Genomic DNA, 13235 nt, shown 5'->3' on the forward strand with positions numbered 1-13235 from the left:
TTGCTGAGGAGGTAATGCGGGTGTATGGCCTGGGTGAAAATTGTGCTGTGCAAGAGCGAATGAGTTCACCTGAGGGACTCCTCAAATGAATTAGTATTTCCATGATACTCACATACATAAGGTCCAGAGCAAGACAGCTCAACTCCAAATGTCTGCTAAAATATGATCTGTCAATCCCAACACTTTCCCTTAAAAATGGACTTCCATGCATTGAAACACAGAGTCTGGTTAGATGAAAAGATCTTATCAAAAGAACACTTCTGCACACATCCCCAATATAGCAAGGAGGGTGAGCCCTACATTTGGATGTCATTCTTTGTGAAGGAGGTTTGTAAAATGAATGGTTTTATTTACTGCTACTCTTCACCATTTTCTCATTGTTGCTTTCTCAGGTTTGTGTTTCTAACACAAAGCCTAATTAACTGACTTACTGCTTTTTGAGTGGATGTACTGCAACTGAAGAGATCTGTTTGTAAGAGATTAGAACAGACTCAGTCAGAGAGCCACCTATGAAGCAGTGCTTTGTCATACACACTGCTAAAGTTTTTCAGTTTGCCACCCCCTTCTGAGTTTTTCCTCTCACATTTTTATCCCCTTATAACAATTTGAGGTGCTAAAAAAATACTATCCCAGGTGCACCAATCCTTTCTTCAGTATTTTACCCAACAAATCTGACAGTAAACTTTTTATTAACAATTCTAAATTGTGTGTTCTTGGAAATTGCAGTGAAAAGAACTAATGACAAAAATTACAAAGGAGTTAAAACACAGACAAGAGAGGGACATACCTGTGTCCTCCCAGTGAAAGTTTGCTCTCAGGATGGAGTCAAAAGCAGACTGTGAAGAATAATTCCTCAAAGGCAAACACATACACACACAAACAAAAAGAAAGAATGGGGTTTTTTCTGCTATTTTTAGACACCTAAGTGTATGATCCAGGGCAACTTTTTAAAGTAATGTGATACAACTCTCTTGGGCAGCACTGATTGATACTTTAAGTATTTAATCTCAAATGAGCACTTTTCTCTAGGGAAAAAGTGAAAGATGTCAGAGACATAAACTGATTTTTGGTCTGCCATTCACATTGGGTAGCTGTTAGAAAGGCATCCCTTTTCTGTTTAAAATTGAGCATGGTTGATCTGTGTTCTTACATCCTCTAAAACTCCCAAATGTTGAGCTATGCGCTGTCTTTTTTCATCCCGGTCACTTAATTTGTACAGTTTCTGGGTCATTTGCTTTCCCCGGTGCTTTTAATCTCACCCTACATATTATAATCAAAGTTTAGGATCAGGGAGAGGAAAAAAAGCCCCATGCAAACACCAATCCCACTTTCCATACCAGACCCTTTCAAAATGCTTTGTTAAGAAGGCACCATAAAATCAATCTCGTTTCAAAATTACTGCTGGTTATAAAATAAATAAACCAGATGTGTGTGATAGAAAGTATCTGCTTTTCAGTTTTTTCCATCATCCAAAGAAGGCAGGGACTGTGATATTCCACCTGGAAGTGCACAGCCATGACTCACGTTCTCAACGTAAATGTGAGACAACAATAACAGATGGTAGTTTTGTCTAGATGTTAATTCAAGTAATAATTCGTGATGTTAAAAAAATAAAATTCTGCTTGGTTTACCCGTGTATGAATAGGCTCACTTTCTCGGTGAACTCCGGGGTAAAAGCAGCACTCACCCTGCATAGACTCACCAGGGAATTGTGATGGGAACCTTGCAACACCAGAACACGTGCACTGTGCCTTTGCCCAAAACTCTTTCTAGCGCGGGACAGCGCTCAGCGGGAAAGCTGCCCCGAGGGGAGTCCCTGCCGGCGGGCAGCAGCGCCGGGATGCCGGGCGGCCGCTCCCGCAGGAAGCGGGAAGGAGCGCGGCTTCTCCGCGGGCAGCAGCGACAGCAGCCGCGCCGGCCGAGGAAACAACTGCGGCGCCTCCCGGCGCTGCTGGGCCGGCCGCGCTGCCGGCGGCTCGACGGCGACCTTCGCCAGCCGCGGGGGCGGGGAGCGGCGCTGCCGGGAACCAGCGGGGCTGGACAGCCGGGCCGGGGCCCACGGCGCCCCGCCGGGCTCGGCAGCGCGCCCGCCGCCCCTCCCCTCACCCGCGGGCAGGGCGGGGGCAGCGCCCCGCCGGCGGCTTCTACCTGTGCCGGAGGAGGCGGAGCCGGGGCCGCGGGCCACAGGGACAAAGTTAACTCTGGAAAGTTTACCGTGGGTGGGAAGAGAAAGGCGGAGAGCAAAGGGGAAGGTCGCTCCCGCCCCGCCGGCCGCAGCCGGGGCTCCCTGAGGAGGCGGCCGCAGCGGCGGGTCCGCCCGCGGACGGGGCGCGCTGCGCTGCCTTCGCGCTGCGCCGGGCGCCCCCGCGGCGGAGGCGCTCCGAGGCCTGCTGAGGTGACCGGCGAGCGGCAGCGGGGCGCGGCCGCCCTCCTGGGCCGCCTCCCCGGGAGCAGCGGCCAGCACCGGGGACGGGCGCCCGGAGCGGCTCCCGCGGGGCTGCTGGCGGCCCCCGAGCGCCGCGCCGTGCGCCCGACGAGAAGGAGCCTCCTTCGCCGGCCCCTCCAGCGGGACCCCTGCGCCCTCCTCCCCGCGGGCGGCGGCTCCCATGGCTCTGAGCAAAGGGCTGCGGCTGCTCTGGAAGCAGGAGCCGGGGCCGAGCGCCCTGCTGGAGGCGCGCAGCCGCCAGGACTGCCTGTTGCTGGAGGCCGGCACCGTGGCGGCGCTCAGTAAGTGCGTGTGGGGGCCCGGGGGTGGCCGTGGGAGCGCGGAGCTGGCGTGGCCGTGGGTGCGCCCCTCCGCCTCCGAACGGACTCTGCGCTGCGGCAGGCGATGCCCGGAGCACTGGGGCGCTTTCCTCCGTGGCATGGAGAGAGGAAGGGGAGCGCGCAGACGCGCGTCCAGTGGGATGCTGGCTGCGGAAAGCGTCTCGCCTCGCTTAACCCAGACCCCCAGCACGGCCGTCCAGGCTTAACCACTTGCTGGCGCATTTGGGTGACCCCCGGTACGTGCCGTGCATGGAGGGCTGGCCAGCATCTCCTCCCGATCGCTGCTCTGGCTGTCTTTAGCCTCCTCACCAGCAGCCGGGGTAGAAGAAGCAGGAGAGGCCACCCGGCTGCAGTGGGGCCTGGGCACAGGGCGCCTTTAGTGTAAAAGACTTATCCCCTACAGCCTTTGATTGCGGAGGAGGGCCCAGGTAATGGAATCGGGTCCGCTGCCTCTTGAGGAAGTTTCTACTTGGCTACATCAGGTGCTAACCAGCAGTGAAGACAGCCAGCTCACAACAGAGATGTTTTGGGATGACTGACTTGAGTTTTGTCTCCCATAAAAACTCTTGGCTTCTTGCTGTGTTGCTCCTGTAGTTTGAACGGTATTTGGTTACTTGAGTGTCTGGCTCTTACTGGAGGAGTCTCATAAATGTTCTCAGGGTTGTCTCACCTTGTGCTTTTGGTACTTGTTACACCTGAATTAATGCAATGCTGATGTTGAGGCAGACACAATGCAATGCTAATATTGAGGCAGACAGAGAAAAATGAGGTGACTGAGCATGCAAGGGGCAAAAAGCAATGTAGGAGAACATGTTTGTGCTGTGTTCTTAAATTGTTTTCTGCATAATACCTGTGCCTGCAATCATGCTGCTGTTCACCGTGTTGTAAGGGTCCATGTTCAAGCAGCTCCGACTATTGTAGTAAGATCTTTGTGTACATTGTGATTTGCACAATGTCAGTCACAATGTCACCTCAGGATCTGGTCCACTGAGTTGAATCTTCCACAATGTACATTGGCAGGACATTCAGACTAAAACGCTTGATTTTTAAATGTTGGGGACTTTAGTAATGATGAAAGCTAGAAAGGTCATCAAGGGGCAGCTGTTTTTCTCAAGAATAGTTGTGGTACTGGGAAAATTTTGACCAGTCATGGAAAAGATGTTATTGCCACACTGTAGGGTTTTTGTTTGTTTTTTGTTAATTTTATTGGAGTTTTATATTGTGCAATATTTTGGGGGTTCTGTTTCTTGTGAAATTCTTCAGTAATAGTGGACATACATATGTTAAATTTTTCTAGAGGGGGGTTTTTGTGTCAGTTTTCAGTGAGTTGGCAGTGAAAAGTCAGTTAGTAGTGAGCAGCACTTTACTCACTTTCCCTGAAACCCTAAAACCTGTTGACATAAAAACACTGTATTAATATTAATGGGATTTGGTCTGTATTTTGTTATTCTGATAAAAATCTAAAGCAGCTCCACTTCCTAAAGTCAATGTGCATGAATAAAATGAAGAGTCCAGCCCTGAGCCACCTGTATGAATAGTGGCTGGAACAACTTGAAATCTCACTAAGTAAAGGATTCATCAACATAGAGTAGTTTTTTTTTCTCCCAGCGTTGCCATCCTCCATCTGAATTGCTATGCCTGAAATGATTTAGTGTCTGGGAAATTTCCCAGCTGAAAGGGACCTGGTGGTGCTGCTCAGCATCCATCTGAACATGATCCAGCAGTGTGCCCAGGTGAACGAAGAGGCCAGTGCCATCCCGGTCTATCTCAGAATAGGAGCATATCCGGAGAAGGACAGTGGAGCCATGAAGGGTCTGGAGCACAAGTCCTGTGAGGAGCAGGTGAGGGAGCTGAGGTTGTTCAGCCTGGAGAAAAGGAGGTTCAGGGGAGATCTTACCACTCTTTACAACTCCCTGAAAGGAGAGTGTAGCCAGGTGAGGGTTGGCCTCTTCTCCCTGGTAACAAGTGACAGGACAAGAGGACATAGCCTCAACTTGCACCAGGGGAGGTTTAAACTGGATATTATGAGAAATTTCTTCATGGAAAGGATGGTCAGGTATACGGAAACAGGCTGCCTAGGGAAGTGTGGAACTACTATGCCTGGAAGTGATCCAAAACTGTGGATGTGGAAGCTGGGAAACATGGTTTAAACTATGAACACACTAGTACTGGTTTAGTGGTTGGGCTCAATGATCTTAGACACCTTTTCTAATCTTAATGATTTTGTGTTTCTGTGATTATAGAATTTATACAATCTTTAAAAATGTGTTAGAAGACTTCTGAAGTAGTGATTTGTATAGGGTAAAAAGCCTATTTGCCATGCCTTTTGGAAGTCCAGTGTCATGTCTTGAGATAACTGCAGTTGTGTCTGTGTTGGCATTCAGCCCACTCCATGGTAATAACTTTGTCATTTTATTTCATTTGATTCCTCTGTTCCTTCCTGGGTTGGTTCCTGTATTATAGGAAAAGCTAGTTTGTCCAGTGAAGCCTGTTTAGATAACTTCTGTTTATGCTGCAGAGGAGGGAAAACCAGCAGTAGGTATTGTGCTAGTGAATTTAGAAGACTTGTGAAGAGGAAACCTCACAGCAGGGTGGTAACAGAAACAACATTAATTCTGTTTTGTTTGACTTGCCTTTAGGTTGTTACTAACCATGGAATATGACAGTGGGAGGTTAACATAAACTTTGTATATGTGTGGTTTCAGACATACTAGTCCTAGGATTTTGTTAGTTTTGGCTTCTCAGTCTAGTTTTCTGTTTCTAAAATAAAGTTCTTTAAAAATTGCATACCTGTGGTGAGGAGGAGTTATGCAACTGTGCCTTGTGCAAACTTCTACACTAAATAAAAGCAGATTGGTATACCTGGAGCACTTAAGTTGTACAACAGTTTATGTAATTGTGCAGTTGCACCCTCATGTAAACAGAACTGTAGAGAGGAATAATCATAGATGGACAGTAAAGGCCTGAGAACAAATTTTAGTAGTTGTTCATTTTTCCCCCCCCCATAATTACTAAGTATCTCTGCCCTTGAACAGGCATGACACCTGCACTTGCGTAAAGTTTAATTGCTTCTATAATAATTTTGTACTGGAAGAAATTTAAATGTTTAATTTAACCTAATTAAAGTGACAGAAGGGAGTGAGAATTGTCCTAGAAGTGGTGTTACAAAAAAAGAAATCTGAAAAACCACACACTTGTACGGACGTAGTATCAATACAGGCATCAACCTCTGGCAAACTCCTCATTAAAATAAACACTTCCAAGTGTGTAAGCTAACAATTTGATGCTGTCTTCTGAAAGGGTGACTTTATACTTTTTCTTCTCTTGATGCATTATAAAGATAACTATGACAATTTTAGTTGCAAATTGATTATGTTTCACAATTTCCTTACTGCATACAGAGATTTAGTACCTGAAAAATAGTGGAAAAGTATTGTAAAGATCTCTAATTGCCTGATTGTCAGCAATTTATAAAATGAGAATACCTGTCCTGTAATGGAAACCTAAATGAAAAACTTTTGGAAAAATCAAGAAATCAAAAATCATTGCAGGAAACCTAGTTGCACATCCCTAAACCCCTTAATCTGTATAGTGATGTGATATCAACAGAACAGTTTTCTGTTCTACCATAAGTTAAATAGTCTTTTTGAGGATGGGAGTTTGTTTTCCTTCTCTCATGAAGTCACTGTAGGGTGGAGGGTAAAATCCACTGTTTTGAATTGAATGACATATTTTGCTGGAGACTTTTTTTTTTTCCCTATCCACTGGCAATCCTAAAGCTTCAGTCATCTCCAGAAGGATGGGTGACAGCCTGAAACGATTCTTCCAGGAATTCTCTGAACTAGAAGATCAATATATTCTGTGGAAGAAATCTAGAGTCATAAAGAATGAAGAAAAATTGTCATTGATTTAGAAATCTTTTCTTAATACAACAGGGACTATAGATAGAGATGCTGTTCCTAGTTTAAACACATTACAGTTTCAGTGGTTTACAGATGAAGTGAACTGCACAAGGTAGTTCTGGACTGCTGTCAAGGCAGTTGCTAAATTAAACTAAGGCTATAGTGCTGAAAATATGGTGATTTAACTTTATTATGGCAGGTAGTTTCAGTGAAAAGCTGTCAACAGGAGTGCTCTGCTATTGAATTTCAGCATAATATGTTTTCTCAAGGGCAGAGCCAAAGGCTGCAGAGACTTTTTTTTTTTGCAAGCTCTTTGATTCTGCAGCTGGTTTTAAAAAGGATGTTACATCACCTGTTATGTTAAATCCTAAATGACCATGGTGTCTGGAAAGTACAGAAATCCAAAGCTGATACAGTGTGGTTTTTGGAAATATGTCTGAGGTTTTTCCTGACTTTTACCCACAGGTCTGGGAAATTAGCCTTTACTAGAGACAAACTTTATATAGATTTAAGGTGTGTACGCTCTGTGCCTCCTCTGCTGCTTCAGTTTCAGGTGTTTGTGTGGTTCTCTGATGCAGCACAGTGAAATCAGGGTAAAGTCTTGCAAATCCAGGAAGTAGCAGATATATACCTGTGCATCTTTTCCTTCTTTTGTACAGAAAGCAGTTTCTGTGCTGTAAGTACATCCACTGTTTACAATTTGATTTGGTTTTGTATTTATGTGAACCACTGTGCCACTGAGTGGGGTGTGGAAATCAAAGACCAGTACTTGTGTGAGTACTGTGAATGTATTTCTAAGCTCTCTATCTAAAACAGTGAGCCCTCCACCATGGCTCATTTCTACTTCTACACCAGAATATTCATACAGCTAGCACAAACTTTTGTGAAATTTTCTGTAGTTTAGTGGTATTCAAACTTTTCCATTTCTGGAAGCAGTCCACAGAGCAGAAGTCCTCTTTTCCTTGGTTATACTGGCACTGCGCACTTGCAAGCTATGGTTTCTCAGGCTGAACATCACTGCTTTAGATTATAGGAAAAAGTGTGTGTTGCAATTCTTTCTCTATTGTCAAAATGCAAACTGGGTACAGAAAAGAGGGAAAATGTGTTGATATAAGTATAGAGTGTTGATTACAAGGCTTGTTTTCTGTGCTAGGAGCCAAGTAGTGCTTGTGAGGGATGAATTCTTCGTAGTAGTTATGTCTGTAGTGACTGCTGTAAGTTTCTATGTAAATATGAGTCATCTATGGCAGAAACCACAAACAATAATGGCTAGGCTTCGGAGAATTCACTTAGGGACTTCCCTTTTATTTTCTTGACTGCCTGCAGCTGCATGGAGCTGGCCAGTAGAAACTTGGTGGTTTCATTAATCCATTATTCTTTGATAGTGAATTAATATATTCATATATGCACATCCAAGTATGCAAACATAATCTTTCACTAGGAGCAGATTGTTCTCAATCTAATGTAGAAAAGCAGAGAACTGATCTTTCCAAAATGCTAATTTTCTGTTTGTTTGTTGTGTTTTCAACCAGAAATGTATCTTACTAGAAAAGTGGTAAATACACTGCTTAATGTTTTAAATATTTGGATTCTCTTAACTGTAACTCTGACCACAGACTTCTTCCCAACTCTGTACTGTTTGGCCTATATGGTGTTTCTGACTTTCATAATGCCTGTATAGCTTGGATTGAATGTGAACAGGAAGATTTTAGTGGTGAAAGATACTGAAAATGCAACAAACTACTTTAAATGTGTCTGCAGGTGACTGAAAACACAGTTTGTAGGTAATTGTCTAAACTTATATAACACCAGACATTTGACTTATTTCTAGGTAAGATGCTTATGGTGATGTATGTATGTGAGTTTTGGTATGAAATTTCTGTTTGATTATAGTTTTTCCCGGTTTCTGGGGAAAGTTCACACCTCTTCCCCCAAATGCTAAATGACACAAATAAAGTCATTCCATGACACCAATCCTATGTTTCTTAAAGTACTTAGAAATATGCTTGAGATTACATTTTTATAGCAGTACCTACAGCAGGTGACTATTTCCAGAATGAGGCTGAAAAATCACAAGGGAGAAACAGAATCCATAACCCAGTCTCAGACTTTTTTTTTTTTCCTCAAGAATTTTTACTTCATTTTTATCTTGAAGTTGCAGGTATTACTGTGTCTGTCCTTAGTGTTGGACTTGGAATTATGGTACTTTTCTCTATCCTCTTAGTCCAGTCGCTGACCTTTCTGGGGTCCACATGCTTGAGAGTTGTTCTGATTCTTGCTGAAGTCTGGGGGTTCAGTCCTAAGGAGGGGTTGAATGAAGGAAACTGCATATGTTTGGCCAGTTCCTGTTAGCTGGTAAATTGAAATTGCAGGAAGTCACACTTGGTTAAGCCATATGGTATTATGTAGTTTTATGTCTTTTCATGGTGTGGAGTTTTTTTAAAATTGATTTTATTGCAGCTTGATTTAATTTAATTATTGCATGTCTCTTGTTTTAGAAGGGTTAAAGTGTTTCATAGAAATATTTTCCTTTAATGCTCTTCATCCGACAAAATAGCACATAAGTTTTTTCTTTGTGTAGCCACACTCTTTCTGATTCTGACTTGTGTCTGAACAGTCCTTGAATGCTCTAGGAGATGTTTTAGGTTTTGGTGACAGTTATTTGAGATTTATAAATACTTCTTTTTACTAACAGGATATGAACCTAGCTCAAGCCCTCTACAATAATGTCATTTGTGCAACACCAAGGAGTTTAACAGGACAGGAGACTTCAAATTCCATCGGCATCTTTAAAAAAGGGAATATACTCACACTACCCCCCCTAAATGTGGTCCGTCGGCACTAAGACACTCTGGCCTCTCTGTTTGCATGACCCACAGACGTAGCTGTGCCTGTTGGGCGTGTTCCTTTCCTGCTCCTTCCTTCCAGGTAGCTCTGCTGGTGCTGCTGTCCTGACTGATGCTGCTGTGCAGGCACAGGCTCTGACAAGTGGCCTGCCCAGAATGGCAGCATTTCTGTGCCAGGCCTGCCAAAACACAGCTGTTTGGCTGCGTGTTTGGAGAAATTCTGTGCCAGGAGCGTGTGTGTGACACCACTGGCTTGACCTGGGAAACTCCAGTGGGTTCCATACATGCCAGTGGCAGGTCCTTCTTGCCAGTAGTGGAATGAGCAATGTGTTGCCTAATTCTAGGCTGAAATAAATTCCATTCTTTTGCATTGTGCTCTTACCAGACACTTTTAACAGCCAACTTTCCAACTTGTAATTCTGTTTTGAAGGGCATTGCCATGCTTTCGAAGTGACTTCTGAAATGCTTTCAGGTTGTGCCTGGCCTGCAGCTTTCTGAGCTCCTGTGTCTGTCTCAGATCTGAATTTCTTGGTGTTTCCCTTGTTTTAGATTTTTTCCTAAAACTAGAATTTGGAGCAAGAATTTTTGTTTTGGTTTTCCCTTTTTATTTTAAAGTAGCCCAGTTATTTTAATGTAGACAGCTTTTAAAGGAGGAAACAGATTTAAGAAAAAAATGTCAATATATTGTTGCTGTTCTTTTCTGCTTAGTAAAGATGACATGGAAAGTTAAACATCACCTTTTTTAACCTGCTTTTTTAAAATACATAAGGAAGCCTTGACAGGGAGGTTTTTTCGAAGACTGAAATATTGTTTTAGTCTATCTAAAACTGGTTTTGTGAAATAGGTTTTCTTTAAGTGCCTGAGAACTGAGCTTGCAGAGTCTCAGCCCTTAAAATGTGCCATTAGTGAGTATTTAAATCGTTGTTGTCCAGAGATTTACGTTACCCAATAAAAATCACTTTATCCTCTCTCTGCTGCTTATGCTTTACTTCACTGGTGTGAGTGCTATCAACATTTTGCTAGTTTCTCCTGATTTACTCAGGAGTAGAGTAAGAAAGTAGAGTAAGTAAGTTGTGAAACTATGGTAGTAAAAACAAAATTAAGAAGGAATTAAACAAGTCTTTTTTATTTGTCACAAGTGCAGAAATTGAGATAAACATGTTTTAATTACTCTTGGGGGTTGCCTCTGTTAAGGAATTTTGCAAGAGGAATTGTCCTTCATCTCACTTCAAAGTGTCAGCAATATATGGAATATTTATTTGTTTTGTTGATGTTTCTCACTGAACTCCTTGCCTCTTGAGATTTATAAAGAGAAGTTTCTTTCTTTGCTCTTCTGTCATCCATTGCAAACGGTTCAGTTTGTCCTTTTTATGCCCAGAGGTTTCAGGTTTTAACTGCTGAAGTTAATTAGGAGCATAAGATTGCATATTATTAGCATATCTCTGAAAGTACTATGTTGCTGTTTATCTGTAGTTCAAGAAGTAAAAGGACATTTAAGGGTTGCAGACTATTTTCCTCATTTGAGAGATTAACCTTGCTCCTCATTGGGAAATATATACAAAATGCAGACTTACTCATTCAGGAAGTATGCTGGTTTTATGTTAAAGTAGCCAGTGACAAGTTTGATCTGTGATCTGGCTTAATATCTAAATGTTCAGTATGTGCCCGTTGAATTTACTTGTTGCAGAAATGCACAAATATAATATGAGCATCTGACCCTTTATTTATTTAATTAAGTAATTCTTACTTCACTAAAATATGTGTAATTCCTCTTGAAATCAACATCTGGTGTTGTGTCTACATCTCAAATCATGTTATCTTGCATAAAAAAATTCCAGTTCTGTCTGGAATTAGGCTGAAAGTCTGGAAGTATAAACTCTCTCTTTTTGTACATCAAGACATAGCAATATATTATCATCAAAATATTATATTTTAGCTTATGGCAAGACTGATTTATTCTTGTCCATAATTTAGAACAGTGTAAATTTTACATGTACTCATGTATTTCTTTATTTATTCTGACACTAATGTGGCATCTGTACCATAGAATAAAATTGTTGCTAATGATCTTGTTGATTGGAAAATAAAGCGAGTGCTCCATTTTCTTATAGAGTGGTGTGTGGAGATGTGCATTTCCTGTCCCATCATATTTTAATCTCTATGGTTTTACAGCATTTTAACCCTACCTTTGCACTGTAGTCTTGTTGACTAAGAAAAAGCAATCTAGGTAGCATTGGTTCCTATGCAATAGGAATAATACCAGTCTGAAAATTTTATGAAGACTGGATAACGAAGTTTCCTGCCTTTCTCTTTGTTCCTTAGCTCCAGAAGAAAAGGATGCAATTAAAGGACAATATGAAAAACTCATGGATGCTTATGGCTGCTTAGGAGAGCTTCAGCTTAAAAGTGGTAAGTCACCATCTGTATGACTGAGATTATAAAATGCCCAGACAATGCTAAATGGGAGTAAGTGGCTAATGTTGCCTAATTCCTTAAACTGTGAAAGCTAGTTGTACTTTGTCATGAACAGTCTGGAAAAGATCCGTTTATTTTTCTTTTTGGGCCAAAACCATATCACTGAATGAATGATGGATGGATTTTTTCTTAATTTGTTTGTCTGACATTCTTAGCTGCCTGAAGATAATTGCCATTCTTCTTTCCCTACGACATTTGTCCAAGGCAAGCTATGATTTCTTAATTCTTCTCTTCTTTAAGGATCATGTTTAGACACTGATTCTGATTATCATGGTCATCTGAGAGTACAGTACTGCAGATTGCCAGTTCTTGCTATAATGCCTAACTGCCTTTAATCATCCATATGGACAAGGATTTGCAGAAGAAGGCCTCTGGCTTCAATTAGTATAATAAGGAATGTTTATTGTCATTGCTGTAAATTTTGGTACGGTTTGGGAATCTTGATTTAGCAAAGGACTTGTAATTACACTGCCTGCAGGAAAGTGAATGGAAATAACATGTTTTAAGAAGAGAACTGCGGTGATTGATTTGAAGATAATAGGACCTTACACAATGCTTAAAAATCACAGATGATTTAGATACATAAATAAAAAAGCACTGTACGCATTGTTCCTGGGTTGTTACAGTGAGCCCTTATTTTCACTTAGAAATGACAAGACTTTTCCATTAAACTTGATGCTTAGTCAAGGAGTCTACCGAAGGCAGTGGTGGTGTGAGCACTGGCGTATTTAGGCCAGTAGATATACTTGTAACTTTTTATACCCTGCTTACCATTTTGCAGCCTGAGAAATATGACTTGAAATTGACCTGAAGAGGCAACTTCAATCTGAAGCATTTTTGTGTTATAATTTAAAACTGTAGGTCCATCTAGTCTTTTTTAATGAATGTGGACTTTTTGTTTGTTTTGTTTCTTGTGGAGTTAATTAGACATTTCTCTGGAGATTTCTATCAATTTGCTAATGTAATTTAAAGTGGAGGATTCATGATTAGTTTTTCTTGGCACTTGGGTCTGTTTTTCTTCATAGAAATCTAATGAATCCTGTTGTAGTAATAAAGAAGTGTAGCTATTTAATTCAATATCTTCAAGCTACATATAAGGTTAGTTTTTGTATGTGGTGGGAACCAAATGTATCCAATTTTCATCTTCATGGTAAAAGGTGAATGATTTCAAACATAATGTGAAATATTCTCAGCCTTACTTTTTCTCATGTCCTTATTTTTTCTCAAACAACATATGCTTAACTTC

General features: G+C 41.9%; 1 protein-coding gene across 3 annotated transcripts in view; it reads left to right on the forward strand.

Annotated features, from left to right (window-relative positions):
• The first annotated feature begins 2505 nt into the window (after positions 1–2505).
• The window catches only part of SYNJ2 (synaptojanin 2), a 64925-nt gene continuing 54195 nt past the window's right edge, over positions 2506–13235 (forward strand). The window contains exons 1-2 of one of the 3 annotated variants that reach the window (XM_021532102.4): positions 2506–2727; positions 11837–11923. In XM_021532102.4, the coding sequence (XP_021387777.3) occupies positions 2607–2727; positions 11837–11923 (208 nt within the window). In that variant the 5' untranslated portion in view covers positions 2506–2606. Of the gene's footprint in view, positions 2728–2800; positions 4608–11836; positions 11924–13235 lie in introns of those variants that run through there. The other 2 variants (XM_085575271.1, XM_085575270.1) reach the window with 2 other exon arrangements.

The sequence above is a fragment of the Lonchura striata genome, chromosome 3 (genome assembly GCF_050655825.1).
Source record: "Lonchura striata isolate lonStrDom1 chromosome 3, ASM5065582v1, whole genome shotgun sequence".
Lineage (NCBI taxonomy): Eukaryota > Metazoa > Chordata > Aves > Passeriformes > Estrildidae > Lonchura > Lonchura striata.